We start from the raw sequence: 22,237 nt of genomic DNA, 5'->3' as shown, positions 1-22,237 counted from the left end.
TGTGCAAAAGTTCTTACAGCCAGAGTACCAAGTAAGAATCTTGCATTATCTGGTCTGTAGTCCAGAAGTATTATTCTTAGGTCATTATGGATTTGGCTGGTGGTCAGAAGAACTGCATACTCTTCAGTTCATGATTATTAAATACTATTACAATACAATTTTGTTTGTATTGTGTATGATTAAATATAAAAATATGGATACCTGTTCTCTAAGGCTTTTTTGGTCCTGTCTTCATAAGTGTTACACTCCATTTGTTGTGTGTTTTTGTTTTTGTCTTTTAGCTCACAAATTTTAGTATGCAATTCTTCATTTTTTTCCCCTCAACCTGTAAGTTCCTGGCAATTTTCATGTGATGATAGGTTGACATTTACGGGAATAGGCAAAAAAACACAACGTATTAGCAGTTCTCCATTTCACTTCTTCATGAGGGATAATGGAAATTCTGTCATACACATATATGCATCTCTAACCTATATTAATAACACTCTGAAGTAGAAGTTAGTGGGCCCTAGATTCCAGGCAAGAAAATTATCCAAGCACTAAACCGCAGTACAAATATTTTTACCCACAGGACTGCCTGCAAAATGATTTTAACTTAGAACAAAATGTTTTCCAAAATTCAGTCATACCCTCATTCTGTATGATTATAAAAAAATTAACTCTGCAATGTAAAAACACACACATTACTGAGCCTGAATGGAATACATTAAAAGGCAAAGATAAGTAAATGAATTCAAGCCAAGTATTCCCAACAGCACAGAACAAAAAGGGGGTGGGGGTTTCTCATTTGTCAATATATATTTATGTCAGACAGTGACTGTAAGTATTGATGAGGAAGCAAACACTGTACCAAGCCAAATTCTAATAAATAAATAACCTGTTCTTCTTTTTTAACAGTACTGTGTAGTCCTTTTAACAAGAAATTATAACTAAAGATACAGTACTTTAGATCAAAGACAGCAGGATATGCTACCTAGTATTTTTTTGAGGCAAGGAATAGGCCCTACTGCCTTTTAACAGGGAGATCATTAATGGAAAACAATTTTGGACTCAATCATTACAGATAATGATTAGGTGGTCCCTTTCTATACAAGGCAATAGACAGAAAAGATGACAGCTTTTCAGTACCAGGCATTCTCAGGTTAAATTGATTATCTCCGTTCCAGTCTAAACTCAGGCCTAGTTATAAAATGAAAATAACCTTAGAACTTTTGCTGGATAATTACCAGGAATGTGTGCAATGCCACTGGTTCTCTCAAACCTTTCTGCAGTTTTTAACAAACTATAATTTATTTATTTATTTATTTTGCTATCTTGCCAGGATGGGCTAAGGAGATAAACATGTGTTCTGGCTTTGATGTTTTCTAGGATGTGCTCAGTCAGTGAGGCTGAGGACTTGTTCTTGCTCTTAGCCTTTGACCTACAGGATGACACATGACTTCTTTCTGTTCCTCACATTCTTTTGTAACTATATAAGCTGCTGGATAAACCACCCAAACATCTGAATTACGCTACCATCAATATTGGATGCCACACAATTTTAATTCCTATTTCCAGAGACAGGAAGAACTTATGAATACATTGTCTATCCCTAAATTATAAGACCTGACAAATCTCTATCTGCACAGTATTTTACAGGGATCCACCACTGATAAGGCTCTACACCAAAGATGGGTAACCTCTTATAGCCTCAGTCCTTCCTTCTGCCCTGTCTAGAGGCTACAGAGAACAGGGCCAGAAGTATTTTGACTTGGCCCTGCCCACTGATGAGTGTCCAGTACCTACATATATTGGACCTGATGGCATTTAAGGGTCAAAATTAGTGCTTCAAGTTTTGTAGAGGATGGATGCTCCCATTTTGCACCATACAGCCCCCTTTCCCAACAGAAATAATCAGCCTAATTAGGTTTAAGTTGTCAAAGTTTTTAAGGGGCACTATAGAAGCCTGTAGATTTGCATGGGTTTAAGGCATTCCTAGTACCCCATAAACTCCTCCAAAATCCCAAAAACCAAAGAAGGGTAAAAAATGTTTGGCCCGACCTTCTCTATGGGTTTTGGGGGGACGCAATGGGGAACAAGGGACAATGTGCAATCCACAGGTTGCAGCTGCCCTCTAGATGCTTTGAGTTCTAACTCTCATAATCCTCAGCCAGCATCACCTCTAGCAAGGAACTGTGGAAATTACAGTTTAAAAACCTAATCCCTGATCTATAATTTGCAGCTACACACCTACTTTCATGAACCTGGGAGATCTGAAATTAATGGACCATCAGAGTATGTGAGAAGTAACATTTCAAAGGTGCCAAATGCTGAACCATTTAGGATTAAGGGTATCTTCTACTGAACCTCAAAACAAACTGGCAGCTAAGTACAATTTTTTTAAAAGGCTATTACCAAAACAATGAGGTAATACCAACAATCTATTATTATTATTATTATTATTAGTAGTAGTAGTAGTAGTAGTAGTAGTAGTTGTAGTAGAAGTAATAGCATTTTAATTTTGAGGCTGCCTGACTCCACAGCAACTCTGGGCAGCTTACAATTAAAAAAATAAAAAAGAAAACAACCTACATTTAAAAAAAAAGGAATACAGCTGACTGGAAGACAGAAACAAATCTAGCTGCCACATCTGGCACCAAATGAAGTTCCCCAATGGTTTTTGAGGGTAGCAATCTTATTTGGAGATATGTGAGTCAAGAACAATAACAATATTATAGCTGGTGAACTATCAAAAGCTGTAAAAAGGTGTTCCTTGCAGCTAATTCCATAGCACCTACAAGAAAAACAGAAGAGCATTCCCAGACTTACAGACTTGTTTTTAAAGGAAACACAACCCCACTGAAGACACTGTTTCCAAACAACAATGCTTATATCTTGATTTGTCCAGTCCTTCATATCTGTCAGTACTTTTAATACCTTCCTAGTAAATATCTGGATGACCTCACTACAGTTTCATGTAGACTTTGAATAGGTGAATCCCTATAAAAACATGAATTACTGGCAAGGACAAAGTCAATGGTCCTCAGTACTATTGGTTTTGAAATTATTGATTGGCACTAGTTCAATTTAATACCACCAATCAAGGCAGTCCAGAAGTTCATAGTGAATGAAATCACCACTAAGGTCCAGAAGAATGAAGAAACTTTTAGCACAAGTCATCTTCTTGTCAACCACCTCACAGCAAAGGTGGAAGTCTTCATCCTAAACTAGGCTGACAGACAGGAAAGGGTCTGTATATTTAATTTTATTTAAAATTCTGAAACATTATTTTTGATACTTATGTATTAAATTTTATGGTTTATATGCTTATGTTTTAATTGTTATGTTTTAAATGTACTCTTGAAAATACATTGCATTTTGAAATCAAGTCTAAATGTTCTGAATAAAATAAAACATATTATTTTTCTATTGGGGATAAAGTATTGTAATGCCTACCAAAACTAGTGTCTCAGTACCTTCAGTGATATAAACTGCAAACAACATTAATAAAAATAATTGAAAAATTGAATCTATGATGTATAATGTCATTTTATTTTATTGTTTTATTTTATTTATTTTGTGTAGTTTCTAATTCATTTATTACAAGGCACTCATCAGAGATATCTAAGTGCTAATGGAGTAATATCAAAGAGACACTAAAATAAATATTCTTCCTCTCTAAAAGCTCCTAGAAAGGAGTAGGACATAAATCCAGGTGTTCCTTAATGATCTGACAGTGTTTGATTTGCACATGCATCCCACACAAAAGTGGGCTGCCTTTTGAAAAACAGCTGCTACATGAATTGTGCACAAGGGTCTCTAGCAATAGTTTAGCATACTCTTTTCCAACTCGCATAGCCCATCAAATGTGTGAATCCCAACTCCCAGAATTCCCCAGCTGAGCATTCTGGAAGTTCATGGAGGGCCCCCGGATTGGAGAACGGTAATTTAGTGGTAGAACCCAGCTTTCTAGCTTCTCTCTTTCTTCAGTGCAAAAATAGTTGAAGCAACATTCCTCTTATTCTGAGGAGAATTTCTTTCTAAGGAGAAGGGGAGGAAAAATTTTGGGTTTCTTCACAGATTTCTGGCTTAATTAGCCATTAATATCCAGAGTTGTGTAAATCAGAGAGGGAAAATTGTTTGGAAGTATTTAGGCCTCAGTGATGACTACAAGTAAGAAGCTAATAAGAAGCCACCATGTTGTCCTTTATTACATACAACTATCTCAAATTAGTAAGTAATCAAGCAGGCACTTGATTACTCTATTTATTGAGAGGAGATGGGCTAGCACATCTTCCTGCCCTTGTTCAAAAACCCTGTCCAATTAATCTGTCCAATTTTGGATTGGGGTAGGTTAAAGGCTTAGAAACTAATAGAAAGACTTAAGCTACAGGACAGATAATCCTTTCATCCAATGTCAAAAGGGTTTATTACTATATTGCTTCTTTTTATATACCCAATAGTATTCATAAAGGAAAAACTGGAGATCACACTTAGGGATGGGCTGACCTCCAAGATTCCTCTTTGTTTTACTGCCTGCTTTGGTGGGTCAGTTTATCACCCTGGAGTAGACAAGGCTTGCAAGTCCTTTTCAAAATATATGACGCATCTGAGGGATTTTTACCACTTTTTTAAAAAGTCCTGTGTACTGACAAGAGCTCTGGGCTGACTGCAAAGAAGCTTCTTCTCTTTTCCAAGCTTCTTGGGCAATTTCACTGCACACACCTCAAAGTAAATATGGCCCCTTGACCATTTTTTGTTGTCTTGTTTTTGAAGGAAAAATATGATAGAAACATCATTCCTGCTAATATTCACCTGCCTTGGATTTCTCTGGAGAAAAACCCTTTAATTCACTTTCAGAGGAACCCAAAGTGGAAATCATTTACATTTTTATTTTTTTTCTTTTAGTGCCTTCTATCTCAGGTGCCCAGCACTTCTAACTGTTCTTTTTGTGTGACTGTTTAAATCAAAGACTTCGTATTTTTGTCAAGCCATATGAATAGATTTTTCAGCTAGTATTATCTTCCAGCACTGCAATTCCCACAAATCTTTCCTTGTATAATTGACTGAAATAGTGGGGTGGGGGTGTTGGTTTCATATAATGTATCCTCATTATTCTTATTTCTTTTTCTTGATGATATATACAATTTCTGTACCTCTGTCCACTCTGCAGAGGACTGTTCATTTTATATACATTCACTCAATTATATTTTAAGTAACCATCTAGAAATCCACATTTCAAAGGATTCTGTTCTCCTGATTATCATTTGGGTCATTGTCTATGCTTCTACAAAACAATTTGCAAGACATCACAGAATAAAGTCTGCCAACTAAGTTCAAGTTTTAAGTTCCAACAGAAAACAAGTTTATTTGTCCCAAAGCTACTCTTGTCTGTTCAGTCCTGCTTCCTTTTTTCCACTGCATGCTCCAATCTATCATTTAAAATATAATCCAAGTATTTATATTGTTTTATCCTCTGCTTTTACTTTCCTGCTAGCATAATATTTGGTTCAGGGATTTTATTTTTACTGAAGCCATTATTTTTGTTTTCATCTGATTTATATTTAGCCCATAAGATTTACTCAGTTGGTATACTTGATTCAGTAAAATCTGTAAACTTTACTTGTTATTTGTTGATAAAACTACATCATCTGTATTACATAACTTGTTTATTATTATGCCATCAATGTTCTGCTTGTGGATGCATATAGCAAGAAAAAACAAAGGAAATTTTTGAATAGTGTGCATATAACCAGCAAATAAGAAACAAGTATGAGTTTGTGTACCTAGCTGGCAAGAAAAATCATGAAATGTTCTTTGCTCAAAAAAAAATAGAAGTACAAAACAATATACTCTTAAATATTTATTTATTTATTTATTGAATTTGTCACCGCCCATCTCCTCCGACTTCATTATTTATTGCATCAACCTGAGCTCCATCTTCACCGCTGGTAATATTCAACAACTTTATAAATGACCAGAGGTTGGATGGAATGGGTGTTTATCAAATTTTCAGAAGAGCCAAAACTAGGTGGATTGGGGAATACTTCAGAGGGCCACATGTAAGGTGCACACTTAGCACCTGTCTGAGACTCCTGAAAATAAGCTGAAATCATTGTGTTAAAGAAAGGTAGGAATCATTAGCTGGACTGGCATTATCTCAGTTTTATACAGCTGATCCAAATGTTTTCTGGCAAATGCTCACAAATCTGTCACCACTATCCAGACTGTACTCATGCAGGATTCTTTTCCTGCACAGTAAAACTCATTTTCTGTATACCCCATATTAGTGTTTCTAAAGTAATCTTTTCTTATCTTTAAGTTCCAAAGACTTTTGTTACATTCCAGTCTTATTCAAAGCACCTTCCAGCAGTACTCAAACTGTTTTTCAGAATCCCAAGCAACTCTTTAAAATACTCTTTATATCGTTATTTACATAGTTATTATACAGCTTCAACTGCCCATTACAGCTAGAGTTTGTTCTATGATACAGTGCAAGAATACATACTCATTAAAAAATCATTGGTAAATTCTACCTCTCCATTCTGTATGCTCATTTATATGGGGCACAGGTGAGCTGTGATTCTTGGTCTTCTTGCTTTTGAATTTATACTAATATAAATGTTTTTATATTAATTAGTATACTAATTATATATTTATATTAACAAAAATCAAGTTATAAAAATTGGAAGACAGAAACATTATGCCTTTTTGCAAACATTAGACCGAATGCTTTTATCTCTTCTCCCATTCTTATCTTGGATCTGTAAGCTGCACCTGCGACCACTGGTTTGTTCATTCAAAAATTACTGATTGCATATATTTCTCCCCAGATTTTGGCTTCAGTAGAATAACATAAATGGAGTAAACAGTTGAAAACTCAGTAAGTGTAGTATTTTCTTTCTAATTATTATTATTATTAAGTTTTTCAGAATTTAAAAGACTCAGATGAACATTCCTCCTTTTAATATTTAATATAAGCCATTCTCCTGCTACCACCATTCAAAATTATAGTTTTGTCATGGAATGCTGGAATGCTATTTATATGGCACTAATCAGACAACAGCAAAACCAGCTGGTCTGTAACCAAGGGCACCGGAAAGTTATGTCTGGCATCGGTACACCAGGGAATCTGTTGCTTGCTTTAACAGGGCTCAGTATTTAGCTAGAGTGGTAAATTGCTGGGCTATAACTCCTGGGACAATAAGGGACAATCCTCTGATTTTTATATTACTTAGATGAAAAGGCAACATGGATGCAGTATGTTTAGACTGTGTGACTTCTCCCAACCCCTTCTGCATCTGTGTCAGCCCCTGCCCAGCTTAGGACTCTGGAAATCAGGGTTGGAATCACATTGGTGGCCTCCCCGGATAGAAACAGCTCTCCATTCAGAAGATATACTTTAACTTGTAAAGAGTGAGAAACTGAACAACCAAAGGGATGGGGCCTAAATACAGGGCCTTATAGATATGCTTTATCTCCTTTGGCTCTTCAGTACAGTAGGACTTACATGTTTTGCTTTAACCCAAAATATTTTGCCTAATATTAAGTTACACTGGTAAGAAAAGAAAACATTCAGTAATTAAACTTTTAAGATGATTAAATCTCCATTCAATTCATATCTATATCAATATAAAGAGGGGGATATTTTGACAATTCTTGCTTGTAAATTGCAGACAAACAGAAATAGGCACTGCATTTAATGTCAGTCCTCTCCTTATCTTTCCCTTGCCATCCTTAAAGCAGATTCAACGGTGATCTAAAATCAACCAGTATCATAACAATATTTTTATTGCAGAATTAAATTTGTGCTCTTTACCAAAGGGTCATGATAGTGTGTGTCACCAAATTTACTATGCATAATAATCCACAATGCACCTAGACAGTTTGAAGAAAAATTGGAACTAAAGACTGGACACTTAAAAAAAAATACTCATTTTCCATGAGGTTTAATCCACATATATCAAAATAAATTAAATAATGCCTTGCTGGAAAAATATGTTCATAATTCTCTTTAAAAATACATTATAATTACACATATTTATACACACACAAACACAAGCATTTAAAAATTAAAATATCGTCAAAAATTTTCAAATGAAAATCACAAGATCTTAAAACTGAAATGTTGGATGTATTTTAATTCCTGGGAGTTGTTTACTATGGGAGGAAAGGGAAAGCTCTGTTTGCAGATGGAGATGATAAAACCTGAGTCACTAATATGTAAAGAAACAAACACTGGCTTTTTAAAATGTAAAACAGATGTTTGACATAATATTACAAAAAACAAGATAAATCAATTCCTACAATTACTGTATCATACTAAAGGAAAGAATGAAATCCAATGGTGCCTGTCAGCTGATGGAATAGTATATCCCAAGAAATTGATTCCCTCTCAGTCGTGAAGCCTCTACTGCACTCTGAAATATACTCTGCACACATGTGGATATTCTGGGGATGGGGAACAGGAAAGGAAATCCACTGGCAAAAAAAGGCTACTGCAATCCCATGGTATAGAGATAATCCAGCAAAGACAGTTAAAAAAACCAAACAAATCAAAATTCAAGGAGGGAGGGAGGGAGGGAGCAAGCAAGCAAGCAAGCAAGCAAGCAAGCAAGCAAGCTAGCTTCCAGACTATAAGCTAAATTCTAAAGTGCTAAATAAAGACCAGATTTTTTTTTAAGTGTGAGAAAAAAAATGAACTATTCCAGAATCCAGGCAGTTAAATTGTTTACCTCTGAGATACCTAGAATGGAAAGGAATCCACATTTTCCCCATATTCAAATGCTGGTGGGCAAAACATGGATGTTGCTGTCAAAATACCTCAAACTCTATGCAACAAGTATCAGCTCATATGCACTAGTTCTCCTTCAACACTAGGAAGAAGTGCCACCAGTTATCAGTCCCAAAAGTTGTATCTAGAGATCATGCACTTAGCTCTGATTCCAGCTGCTTCTCTTTCATAGAAAAACTGGAGACCTGGACTCTGAAATTAATGTTCCAGCAACGGATTTCACTCTGAGAGAGAAGAAAGTGGAGGCAAGATTTTTTCATTTAGCTAACCTCTCTGCTTCCAACTTTCAAATGTGAATTGCAGTCCAGAGTATTTTCTCTGAGCAAAACAGGCCAATTTGACAATATAATTTATGAGATTTGACTATAGGAATAATATGCATCCTCTGGCTCCTCACCTGTCTTGTCTTTGAATCAAAAAACTGTAAAATGAGTCTTGTATTGACACAATGACTCCATGTGTTCCCCAACGCTGCAGTCACGTAGCCAGATTCCCCATCTCCATTTCTAGAAGGTCCTAGAATAAAAAAATGATTAGAAAAATTAATGTTATGTTCTTGAAACTGAAGTTAAGATAAATTCAGTTTTAATCTATGATTTTTAAAAATAATCCTACAATGATGAACTAAAAAAGGAGATATACAATAGATCTATCTATCTATCTATCTATCTATCTATCTATCTATCTATCTATCTATCTATCAATCAATCAAATTTTGCCACCACCCATCGCCCCCTGAAAGAGGGACTCTGGGTGGTTTACAATAAAGTTAAAAAATTAAAATACAATAAAACCACAATTAATATATAAAATATAAATACAAACTATAAATATAAAATAGAATCCAGATGGCATTAAAAAGTTCTAAATCAATTCATGTATATATGAGGACCATTTTAGGGCACCAGCCATCCCCAGGAATGACTACTCCTCTTCCCGCCCCAACTGAGGTGGCAGAGCCAGGTCTTCAACTTTTTCTGGAAGTCAGGAAAGAGGGGGCCTGCCTCACCCCTGTGGGAAGAATGTTCCAAAGGGCAGGAGCCACTGCAGAGAAGACCCGCTTCCTGGGCCCTGCCAGATGGCATTCTCTTGTAGACAGGTCCATAACATGCCCTCTCTGCATGACTGGGTGGGACAGGTCAATATAATGAGGATGAGACGGTCCCTCAGGTAACCTGGACCCATGCCATGTAGGGCTTTAAAGGTGATGACCAACACCTTGAATTGGACCTGGAAGCAAACTGGTACCCAATGCAGCTCGCGCAGCAAAGGTGTTCCATGTGCCAATCTTGGGGCACCTAAAATTGCCTGTGCGGCTGCATACTGGACCAGCTATAGCTCCCAGATACTCTTCAAGGGTAGCCCCATGTAGAGCACATTGCAATAGTCTATACAGGAGATGGCATGAGTGACTGACCAGAGGGCCTCACGATCCAGGAAAGGCCGTAACTGGTGCACAACATGAAGTTGAGCAAAGGCCCTCCTGGCCACGACTGTCACCTGCTCTTCGAGCAGGAGTTGTGAGTCCAGGAGAACCCCCAGATTCTGCACTGGGTCTGTTTGGGGACTGTGACCCCATCCAGAGCTAAAGATGGTAAGTTTCCTGATACAGAGGAATGATTAACCCACAGCCACTCCGTCTTACCAGGGTTCAGCTGAAGCCTGTTGTTCCCCATCCAGACCCCCACAGCCCCCCCGTCACCGAGAGAGAGTGGTCACAGCATCACTTACATCACCCGGGATGGAGATGTACAATTGGGTATCATCAGCATACTGATGATACCTCATCCCGTGGTGACGGATGATCTCACCCAGTGGTTTCATGTAGATGTTGAAGAAGAGTGGAGACAGTACCGAACCCTGTGACACCCCACAAAGGAGGGGCTGTGGGTCGGATCTCTCGCTCCCTATCTCCACCGATTGGGACCAGCCCCAGAGGAAGGAAGCGAACCAGTGCAAAACCACACCGTTCACCCCCAACTCCCTGAATTGCCCCAAAAGGATACCATGGTCAACAGTATCAAAAGCTGCTGAGAGGTCAAGAAGAGCAAGGATGGATGCACTGCCCCCATCCCACTCCCACCAGAGATCATCCATAAGTGCAACCAATGCTGTTTCTGTCCCATATCTGGGCCTGAAACCTGACTGGAAGGGGTCTAGATAATCCGTTTCATCCAGAATCCTCTGGAGCTGCAACACCACCACTTTCTCAACCACCTTCCCTAAAAAGTACCCTACTGCATTGGGTACCAGTAGGGTCCAGCAATGGTTTCTTGAGGAGGGGGTGCACCAGGACCTCCTTAAAGGCAGCTGGGAATACCACCTCTCCCAAGGATATATTTACCATCGACAGGACCCAACCAAACGTCACCTGCCGAGCTGCCTTCACCTGACAGGAGGGCCATGGATCTAATTGATATGTGGTGGCATTTACAGTCCAGAGGACCATATCGACTTCCTCAGGCCCAACAGGATCAAACCATTCCCAAATAACCAGGTAAGTACATGCCCAGTACATCTCCACAGACCATGCCTCATGCTTGGAGTCCAACTTGGAATGGATCAGAGTGATTTTATCCTGCAGATGCCCAGAAAATTCCTCTGCATGGCCCTGAAGGTGGTTCACTGGGCCCACCTTTCCCAAAAGGGATTGGATGACCTTAAACTGGGCCATTGGGTGGCATTCTGCAGATGCAATAAGAGCGGAAATATTGACGTTTTACCATTCTTATCACCACAATATAGGCCTTAATAGCAGCTCTAGCTTGTGTTCGGTCGGGTTCGGTCTTTGTTTCCTCCAACAGCACTCTAGATGTCTCTTAATTTTCTTCAGAACCTGCAACTCCTCCATAAACCACATGGAGTGTTGGGTTTGATGGGACAAGAGAGGTCGCACAGGCGCGATCCTGTCCATGGCCCCTGCTGCCTCCCTATTCCAGGCAGCAGCCAGGTCCTCTGCTGGACTGTGCAGCAGATCCTCGGGTATAACTCCCAGCTCCCTCTGAAACCCCATCGGGTCCATCAGTCACCAAGGGCAGACCAATTGAATGCGTCCTGCCTCCCTGTGGTGGGAGGCAGCTTAAGAGAAACTCAAGGCCACCAGGGCATGATCTGACCATGACAGAGGGGACAAATGTAATTCTCCCTTCAGATCGCATTGCCACTGCTCTGACAAGAAAACCAAGTCTTGGGTGAGGCTGCTGTCCCGAGTTGGGTCCCGAATAATCTGGGACAGGCCCATGGCCGCTATGATAGCCATGAACTCCGAAGCCATCTCCAAGGTACACCCCAGGGATGGCAGGTTGAAGTCCCCCAGAACCATAAGTCTGGGAAACTCCACTGCCTACCCCAAGATGGCCTCCAGTAGCTTAGGCAGGAAGGTTGCTACGCAGCAGGGAGGGTGGTACAGTAGCAACACTCCCAACTGTTCTCGGGAACCCAACTTGAAGAACAGGGTCTCACAACCGGCCACTTGTGGAGCAGTTCCCCTGAAAGCCACTAGAGATTCCTGGATGACAACAGCCACCCCTTCCCCTCTGCCCTGGCATCTCGGCTGGTGCCATACCATAAATCTGGCCAGGCACATCTCCAAGAGGGGCACCCCTCCTTCCAGGTCCAGCCAGGTCTCAGTAATAGACGCCAGGTCTGCCCCCTCCTCAGTGATAAAATCACATATGAGGGGGGCCTTGTTGACCGACCTGGCATTAGGAGCAACAGCCAGAGATCAGGGCACCCACACTCTGCTGTCCAGGGCTTGGGTCTGAGCACAGAAGGCCAGAACATGCCATAGGTATCAAGCACCGGGGGCGTCTTCCCCAAAGATGGCCAGTCCTCTGTCTCCCATCATAGCATCCCTGGCCCATCACCACCTGAATAACATGGCCTGCCCTAAAGCCCCCAGAGTTTCCAAATCCATTTCCCCCCAATCCTAGACCTCTGGAATCCCTGGTTAGGGGTCCCTCCATTCACTCATGCATCCCCATACACAACCAGTCAACCAGAGGGAGATGGTGGGCCCCCCAGCATGCCAGCTCGCACTCTCAGCTCTGTTAGAGCCCAACCATCACCCACACCCACTGTGCCCCCTTCCTCTTCCTCTCTCACTGGTCGACAGGGGGCACTGCATCTACTGTTTCTCACCCCAGTCTCTCACTCAAAGGGTGAGTGTCCTCGCAAACAAGCATCCACTCCCGGACTCCCTCCCTCATCTCTCACACCCAGGAGGGAGTACCCCATTCACCACACTGGAGGGACCCTAGTACCTCTTTGCCCTCTCTAGGCAGGTTGGGGATGGGACTTGCCGGGATGCTCAGGCCGCTCAGTCGTCAGGACTCACTGCTCCATATGGCCTGGGCTTGCCATGCTGCGTTGCTCAGCGTTCCGGGCCACACCCCTTTTCTCCCCCGTGGCACTAGGCTCCTCACACTGGGGGGGGGGGCACCAGCTCACTCAGTCCCCCACCACAGGAGCTGGGGCTCAGGAGATCCCTCAGGAGATGGGACTTGCTGCTCCACACCACTGGGGCTCACCGCACCGCATGCCATCCCAGCTGCTCCAAGGACTCCATCTGACCTCACCAGCCCCCAGCCGAAACACACCAGGCATGAGGGCCAGGAGACCCCATGAAGTCCCCCCAAAGTTACTGTCTGGCAAGGCAGGGGTCTGGAAAAGAGTCCCAAGATGTTGAGGCTTGCCTCTTGCTGTCCTTGCTGCTCCATCTGGCCCCAACATGAACACATCAGACATGGGGGCCGGGAGACCCCAGGAAACCCAAGGTCATCATCCAGCAAGGTAGGCTCTGGAGGCAGGTGTCTGAAAGACACCAGGAGGTCTCCCCCTTAGACCAGCAGTCAGCATCGGTTCTCAGCCGCCATCCAGTATGTAATATAATTATGTTTGTTATAGACAGCTGCTTATACTGTCTGTAACAGTATTTTAAAGTATTGGTACCCATGTACTAATTCTTATTTATCATAATTTTCATATCATATCAAAAAGAACCAAGCTTGCACCAGTGTGTTCCATTAAAGTGCAGAGAACAGTAATATGTGTTAGAAAAAAAATTCAAACTCTTATAATAAGATCTATGATTATTATACTGTACACAGAAAGAAATAATCATTTTTCCTTTGCATTTTATCATGGCTAATCCATTTCTCTGCACTGAAGAAACCTTGCGTAGACATTTTGTCCTATCTGGAATTGTTTATATTTATTTTGTTAGATTTATATCATGACTTCTTCCAAGAGCAGAAGACAGCTCTCACGAGGATCACACTTCATTTTATCCCCACAGCAGCAGCCCTCTGAAATAGCTTGGTCTGAGGGACAGGAATTCACCAAGTCACCAAGTGAATTTCTATGGCTAAGATTGGATTTGAAATGATCCTAAGATGAAAGCGTGAAGTTTCTGTTCTTCAGTACTTAAGTTCATGACAAAGTAATTGTCTAAAGCTATGAGAAAAGCTTCAATTACTTTAGCTTCAATTATTTAATTAATTTACCGCCCAGAGTCCCTCCTTGGGGGGGGAGATGGGCGGTGATAAAATTTGATAAATAAATAAATAAATTTAGGTAGGAAAATTCCACTTTAGGTATTTCCTTCCTTCCACCCTCCCTCCCTTCCTTTGAGTCAGTCTTGACTCCTGGTGACTTGTCCAGGCAGGACTAGAACTCAAAGTCTCCCAGTTTCTAGCCTGGTGCCTTTGATCACTGCACCAAACTGGCTCTCTATTCCATTTTAGCATTTTTTATGTATGTAGATGATAATCTACCAAGATATGAACTAGTAGCTCAACACCAGCTGCTTACAACATGATTGTGCCCAATAAACACAGTTTGGCTCAGTAAATAAATTATTTAATAAATAAGCAATTTCATTAAACAACTACAAAAGCCAAGGCTTGCTGGGTTGCTCTTTGAGTGATTCTTGTGCATGCTTAAATCTCTAGCTACCTGCTACTTCAGAAGGGCTCTTCACTTTTCACCATATGTGTTCCTCCATTCAAATTGCTCAAAAAGAAAAAGCTCACAATCATGAAAACTTTCCCACTCAACAGGTACTACAGACTTTCCATTACATCATTAAATGAATAGGCATTATTCATTTGTATGTAAGGGATAGTCTGTCTCATCAGAAAATCAAGGGGTTATTATTCAAGTCATGACAAACTTTCTGAAGTTCCTGTTTCTACATTGTTTATCATCTCTCACATAGAAATTGTAACATGAACACAAAATCATTAGGAAATTGTTAATCTACAGCACAGAAATAGAGGAAATAGATCATTACTCTTAACTCTATGACACATTCCACTACACACCCAATGATGTCAACAGGTACCCTTCGTAAACAAGTAGGTTCAAGGGCACAATGATGTTTTAAAGAATTTTATTGAGTTTAAAGCAAAGATAAAAACTACAAAAGAACAAAAAAGTACAAAAAGAAAAAAAGAAAAACTAAAAAAGTGAGAAACACAAGAAAAAAGAATTTTTGAAGATTACACTGAAAGGTGACTTCCGACTTTCAACAGGAAGAATATACAGCAATTTCCATAATCAATCCCTTATTCTATATCAAACCAAGATCACATTATTTCTATAAATCCTTCCATTAGCACATACACAAATCACTAATGCAATTGCTCCTTCCCCTTATATAATATATATATATATATATATATATATATATATATATATATATATTTCTAAATCAACTTCCCTCCCCCATAAAACATTTATTTAGTTATTTACTTCCTACCACTATTCTATATATTTCTGTCCACTATAATAAAAATCAAATTGTAAAAGCATATAAATTGTCTACTTTTATAATTAATAATCCTATTAAACCTAAAAACCAAGCAATTATTATTATACCTTATGAATACCTTGTAAGTCTTACAAATCAAACAAACCTTAAGAAAAATCAAAACAATCTTAATCCAAATCATTAAAGAGAAATGAAGTCATAATAGTCTCATTATCAATCCAATTACACATTCTTAATTTTACCCCACCTCAAAGCATACCAAAGCATTTACATATCTCCCTATTACAACCAAGGCATTTTTCTTGCAAAAATCAAACAACCCAACTGCCCCCCTTAAAAACTCCAGCTTCTCAACGACAACAAAAAAAACTCCCACAAAACAGATTCTCTTCTCTCCCATAATTGTCATGTTCATCGTTCCAATGTTCTGAATACATCGTAACGTTTCGCATGTCACTTTCCTGATACGTGTTTGCAGAGTGGAGATTTCCAGCCGTGCCAGGCTGTAATCTCCTTACTGTAACTGTGGAATGTATGTTTGGGTTATGGAATGTCTTCAAGGTTACTTTCTCAGGCCGATGTAGGCAACCGTTGCTAACACCTGGGAGGGGGGTGGTTGCTAAGCGGGAGCGAGGGCGGAACCGGGGTTGAAGCAAGGGTTTTTAGTTTGTATTTGGCGCGCTTTTGCTCATTCTCAGCTTTCTTTGTATTTGCACACTATTCTTTCAATAAATCAGTTTTCATTAAGAACCTGCTTGTGAGGCTGAGTATGTCAGAATAGGCAATCATTACAATAATAGGCTCCCAGAAAGCCATAACAATCCCATAGAGAAACAGCTCTCCACGTAATCTGCAATCCAGACTGTCGTTTTAACCCCTTCAGTACCAAAATGTAGTCTTCGCCTGGCATTACATCAGTCTTGCGGTCAGTAGAAAAATCTCTCTCCTTGTCAAAATCTTCATCTTTCTCCATAACATCTTTTGCCAGATGACACAGCTTGGAAATAATTTCTTCCCCAATGTCCCAAATAGTTTGCAGAATAGGTTGACAACACTCTAAAAAAATCCCTTTGAAAGTCTGCTCAGGCTCACAACATGACTCTGAAAAAGCCTCCTTGAAATCTTCCATGTTTCAGGAAGTAAATTATGGCACCTCCTAGATACTTAACTCACACAGATAGGAGTTAATAGGTTAATAGAAAAGTTCCAAGTGAAATTGGCACAAAGGAAAGTACATTAACAAGCAATCCCAGGGAAAGTGAACAGAAGACTGAAGATTCAAAACAACAAATCCAACATGTAGGGAAATATTCAATCCTTCAAATTAAATACAAAAATAATAGCAGGAAGGCAATTATTTATTCCCAGTCCTCCTTAATTTCTAGATGGGAAAACAAGCCAAAAATTAAAAAATTAAATCCAGAAATAACGATAAGCACCAAGACAGTCCGCTTCTTTCTATAGAAAGCCTCCCTTAGGGTACAGAAACTAAAAAAAAAAGCAATAAATTGGGTGTTTAAGAAATGGGGTGGCTGGACTCACTGTCCCTTTAAGGGCTGCAGTGCAGCTCGGAAATGGTGAAATCCCAGCCTCCCGGGGAAGTTTTACCAGTTGATCGCATGTGCTATCCACGATCTCCTGGCTGCAACTCACTGTCTGGAGGGCAAATGGGTCAATTCCAAGCATTTTCCTTGGTCTGGAAAAGCACTCTGGGCTACAGGAGAAACCAGTCTGTGCCCAGAAAAACTGCCACGATGCCAGTTCTGCCCGTGGAGCTCACGGGCAAAGCTGCTCAGTCTGCCATATTCCTACCTGAAGCCCAAGGGCACAATGATTACAAAAAAGTAATAAATTATTCTGCCCTTATGTCTGAGTGGGAAAACCTTGTGGTGCCAGGCTATAATACCACCAGCATGGACAACTGCTTGATGGATTCTTTTTATGACCTGCTTTCAGATAAGCCCTCACATGTAGAATTCCTTATGCATATGCTTTAGTGCAAAGCCATTATTTTAGAGTAGAACAACTTCCATTTTATAGGGTAGTAGGAAAACCAATCCTTACGTCCTATTTATAGAAGAAATACTAGAAGCCTTCCTCAGTCCTACATGTTGAGTAAAACAGAATGAAGCCCAGTGTGAACCATGGTGGAAACAGAGCAACTCCTCAGTGGCAGTTGACAGATTGGTATTTTGCCCCATCTTCCAGTGCTGAATACCAGAAGAACAGATGTCTCAGTGGCAGGATATTGGAAAAGGCAAGGAAAGAGACAGCTAAATATGCTGCTTATGCTACTATGTCAAATGTAAAATGAATTGCAATCAGACCATCAATCTTCTTTCATGGTCTTAAAAACATTCATTACACAATCAGAATAACAGAACAGAAGGTTAGGGTGTTCAAGCACACAAATCCATTTCCTGTCATATATTCAACTTCACTATTTCTTATTAATAGATAAATGTCATAGTGCCCTAGGAAAGGGCAAACAAACAAAAAACAATCTGGTTTATTGTTTGCTTTAATTTACAAACCTATAATTCAATGCTAATTGCCCTATGACAGGCAGGTTCTAAACTGCAGTGATAAATGAATTTGTGCAAATTCCTCCTCCCTCCCAAATTAAACTAATGATTACATTGTGGTTAGGGTTAGACAAGAAATAAATACACCACTTATTAAAATATATGTAATTTTAACTGTCCTCACACTTTCTTGACTTAAGCTTACTTTATCAACTCTCCAGTTATGCTAGTCATCTTTACATTTTTACTTGCCACTCAACAAAAACTTCCACTTTGAAAGGCTAGAAATGTAAAAAAAAATGCACAAAGATACTGAACTTCACTAACATGTACACTTCTATAGACACTCCAGTTGGAGGTCACTGGCTGCTATGATGGGTGGTTTTGACAGATGGCTACATTGGTGTAGTCCTCTAAAAGCTCAATCCAGGCTGTCCTGCCCAGATCCTATCAGGTGTGCCCAAAGCAGGAACAAATTTTGAAAGTGTTCCCACTCTCTTTGCATGAGCTCCATCAACATTAGAAAAGACTTTGTGACCCTCCCCCCCCAAGTTACCAAGGGGTCACAACCCACAATTTGAAAGCCCTTACTGTACAAGTTTACACCTTGACTGGGTGCTAGAATAAAAACAACACAATCATACTTGGGTTCCATTTCATCTGTATGCTTTGTGATAGTTTGATGGGGCCACAGTACTACAGTGGTTCTATTCCTTCCTTTGTGGCTGATTTCAGTTGGGGTTGGTGGGGTTGAAGAAGTTGATCCCTAAGCTCTTCCTTTGTGGGGTGCTGCAGGGTGCCATGCTGTCTCCCCTCCCATCTACATGAAACCACTGGGTGAGGTCATCCATCCATTTGGGGACAGTATCATCAATGACACCCAACTGTTTCTTTCAACCCCAGGTAGCCAAGTGAGACTGTCAAAGCCCTGTTCCAGTGCCTGGAGGCTGTGCGGGTCTGGATGGGGAGAAATTGGCTCTGGCTCAATCCTACCAAGACCAAGTGACTGTGGCTGTTCAAACCACCTAGATCCAGGGATTTTCCATCTTTACTCCTGGATAAGGTTGCATTTTCCCAGTTAAGAGTGGTGTGTAATGTGGGGGCTCTCTTGGGCTCACAGCTCCTGCATGAAGAGCAAGTGGCAGCTGTGGCCAAGAGAGCCTTTACACAGCTCCATCTGGTGTACCAGTTGCACCCTTTCCTGAATCACTCAGCCCTGCAGACAGTCACTCACACCCTTGTTAACTTATGGCTAGACTACTGCAATATGCTCTTCATGAGGCTGCCTTGAAGACCATTCAGAAGCTTCAACTGGTCCAGAAAGTGGTGGTGCAAGCAGTAATGGGCTTGCCTCAGCATGCCCATGTGACACCTCTGCTCTGCAAGCTGCAGTGGTTGCCAGTGTGCTTCCAGGTGTGATTCAATTGTTGCACTCTTAATTGTTAAAGAAAGTTAAAACTGTAGAACTTAACTATATTTGTGAAATAAATTTCAGATTTCCAAAAAGAGGACATATATATTTTTACATGTTCTCCTCTTGAAAATCATTAGTATTAGGTATAGGAAGGAGGAGGAGGAAGAGGAGCAGAAAAACCATTCCCCCCTCATTCACAAAAACTCATAAGTTTATTCTAGTTATTTATAACTAGACCCACACACCAGTTAAGCTATGCCAAGATAACCCCTGACCACCACAACCAAAAATAAAAAATATCAAACCATTTATTTAGCAACAGCAATCCTGGTCTTTAGTTAAGACATTACATTTTGTGAGTTAGAAAAATATTGCTTTGCTCAAGTATTGTCTAAGCAGGTATAGTTTAATTGCCACAATTAAATTGTCACAATTAAACTCCCCTTGTGTTGTTGGTATAGTACTTCACTGGTTTCATCATCATCATCATCATCATCATCAGAGAGAGTCATACCTCTGTTAGTAAACATAACCTAATACACCTGTCTCCTATTTTCCCCACAACAACCCTGTGAGGTGAGTTGGGCTGAGAGGCAGTGACCGGCCCAAAGTCACACAGCCGGCTTTCATGCCTAAGGGAAGCCTAGAACTCACAATCTCCTGGATTCTAGGCCAGCACCTTAACCACACCACCAAACTGGCTGTGTAAAGTTTAATCTCTAATCTTACATTATCTCATCTGATATTCTCAGTTTCATGGATTGGTTTTATTTCCTGATCTTTCCCCTTATCAGTGGAATTCTTCTCAGCTCAGGGTTCAGTCCCTTATTTCTTTATATACCCTTTTTTCTAGGGTCCCTGATTTCATCTTCCCAGTTCAATTATCACATCTATGCTGATGACTTTCAGGTATTTCCATCTCTCCCTGCTCTGGATAATATGGTACCTCTTTCCAAGTGACTAGACAGGATTTCTGGTTGGGTGTACTCCCACCATCTTAAACTGAACATGGATAAGAAAGAGATTATTGTATCCCACCCTGGAATGTCAACCTTCCCTTTCCTGCATCTCCCTTTTCTTACATGGCTCAGGTTCTTTGGAATATTAGAAGGACATAAAACTTCTTTTTCTTGAACCCCTGTGATATAATTAACTTTTTTTAACCTATTAATGCATCAATGGAATATTATTGTATGTTACAGGCACTTTTAATCTAGACGCTCTTTATTTTATATTGTGATTATAGTATTATCATAGTACTAGATTACCTTCAAGCTGCTTTCCACTTTTTCATTGTTTTTCTGATTATTCAGCAGTAGATTCCACTCTCATGATCAAACCTGGCAGAGTTCTAACACTCTCTGCCATCCTAACTAAACATATAGATAGATCTATTAAAATTACTGATTGATTAAATTAACATAATAAATGGGGGGAAAGTGTAGTTCTTTCTAATATGAGCATCTGACTAGGGTTGACAGGCACCATCTTGAAAGAGGCACCTTTCCTTCTCTCACGTGGGAGAGAATGTGCCTTCTCATAAGTTGGTTGGTGACAGAAATTAACAGAAATCTAAAACCCTAAGTAATGAATTAATTATACCAAACTACTGATTTATTCATATAAAACTCACAGATTCCATTATTACTGTATTATATAAAATTACTTTGTCTTATAAGAAAAAATGGAAACTTCATCATTGTGAATTTCTGTTCTCAGAAATTATCCAGTCTGCACCCCCTTAGACAGACATGGTCCAGTCTTGAATTTCAGACTGGAGTGGAAGAACAGATTGTTTCTCAATTCAAATTCATGAAATGATTATGCAGCTGAGAGAACTATGCTAAAAATTAGGACTTGGCCAAATTAAAATTAGGACTTTCCTCTTCTCTTCCTCCACTTGGCCCCTTTGGGATGTTGGTGCCTTCTCAGACTGCTGCCCTGTAGGAGATATAGGTTCTTCCCTCCACCTTACTCTTCCTTGCCTCCGCTGACCCCACAAAACATAACATTATGGCTCCCTACTTGCCCTCCAGAGGGTGGGTGGGTGTGGGACTAAAACATATCCATCCTCCTTGTGATGCCAAGTGTTGGGATTCACTTGGCCAGCTCTACACCATTGCTCTTCAGCAAAGGATTGTTACCTTGTCGTGGTGCTGGAGCTTGAGCACCTCAGTGATGCCATGAGCTAAACCGTGAAGGGCCACCCAAGACGGGAAGGTCATGACAGAGAGGTCAGACTAAATGCGATCCCTGGGGAAGGTAATGGCAACCCACCCCAGTATTCTTGCCGTGAAAACTAAATGGATCAGTACAACCAGAGATATGTCGGTATACCATCGGAAGATGAGACCCCCAGGTCGGAAGATGGTCAAAATGCTACTGGGGAGGAACAGAGGATGAGTTCAACTAGCCCCAGACGTGATGACGCAGCTAGCTCAAAGCCGAAAGGATGGCTAGCGGCCGACGGTGCTGGTGGTTAACGGCGAATCCGATGTTCTAAGGATCAACACACCATTGGAACCTGGAATGTAAGATCTATGAGCCAGGGCAAATTGGATGTGGTTATTGGTGAGATGTCAAGATTAAAGATAGACATTTTGGGCGTCAGTGAACTGAAATGGACTGGAATGGGCCACTTCACATCAAATGACCACCAGATCTATTACTGTGGACAAGAGGACCACAGAAGAAATGGAGTAGCCTTCATAATTAATAGTAAAGTGGCTAAAGCAGTGCTTGGATACAATCCA

General features: G+C 40.4%; 1 protein-coding gene across 1 annotated transcript in view; it reads right to left on the bottom strand.

The window, feature by feature from the left end:
* The window catches only part of RAD51B (RAD51 paralog B), a 395,049-nt gene that overhangs the window by 189,540 nt on the left and 183,272 nt on the right, over nt 1-22,237 (bottom strand). Inside the window, exon 9 of the mRNA XM_063289801.1 lies at nt 9,171-9,289. Coding sequence (XP_063145871.1) covers nt 9,171-9,289 — 119 coding nt within the window. The remainder of the gene's footprint in view (nt 1-9,170; nt 9,290-22,237) is intronic.

Source organism: Candoia aspera, chromosome 1, assembly GCF_035149785.1.
Source record: "Candoia aspera isolate rCanAsp1 chromosome 1, rCanAsp1.hap2, whole genome shotgun sequence".
NCBI classification, from domain to species: Eukaryota; Metazoa; Chordata; class Lepidosauria; order Squamata; family Boidae; genus Candoia; species Candoia aspera.
The sequence above is the reverse complement of the archived record's forward strand: the minus strand, read 5'-3'. Positions and strand labels throughout refer to the sequence as shown.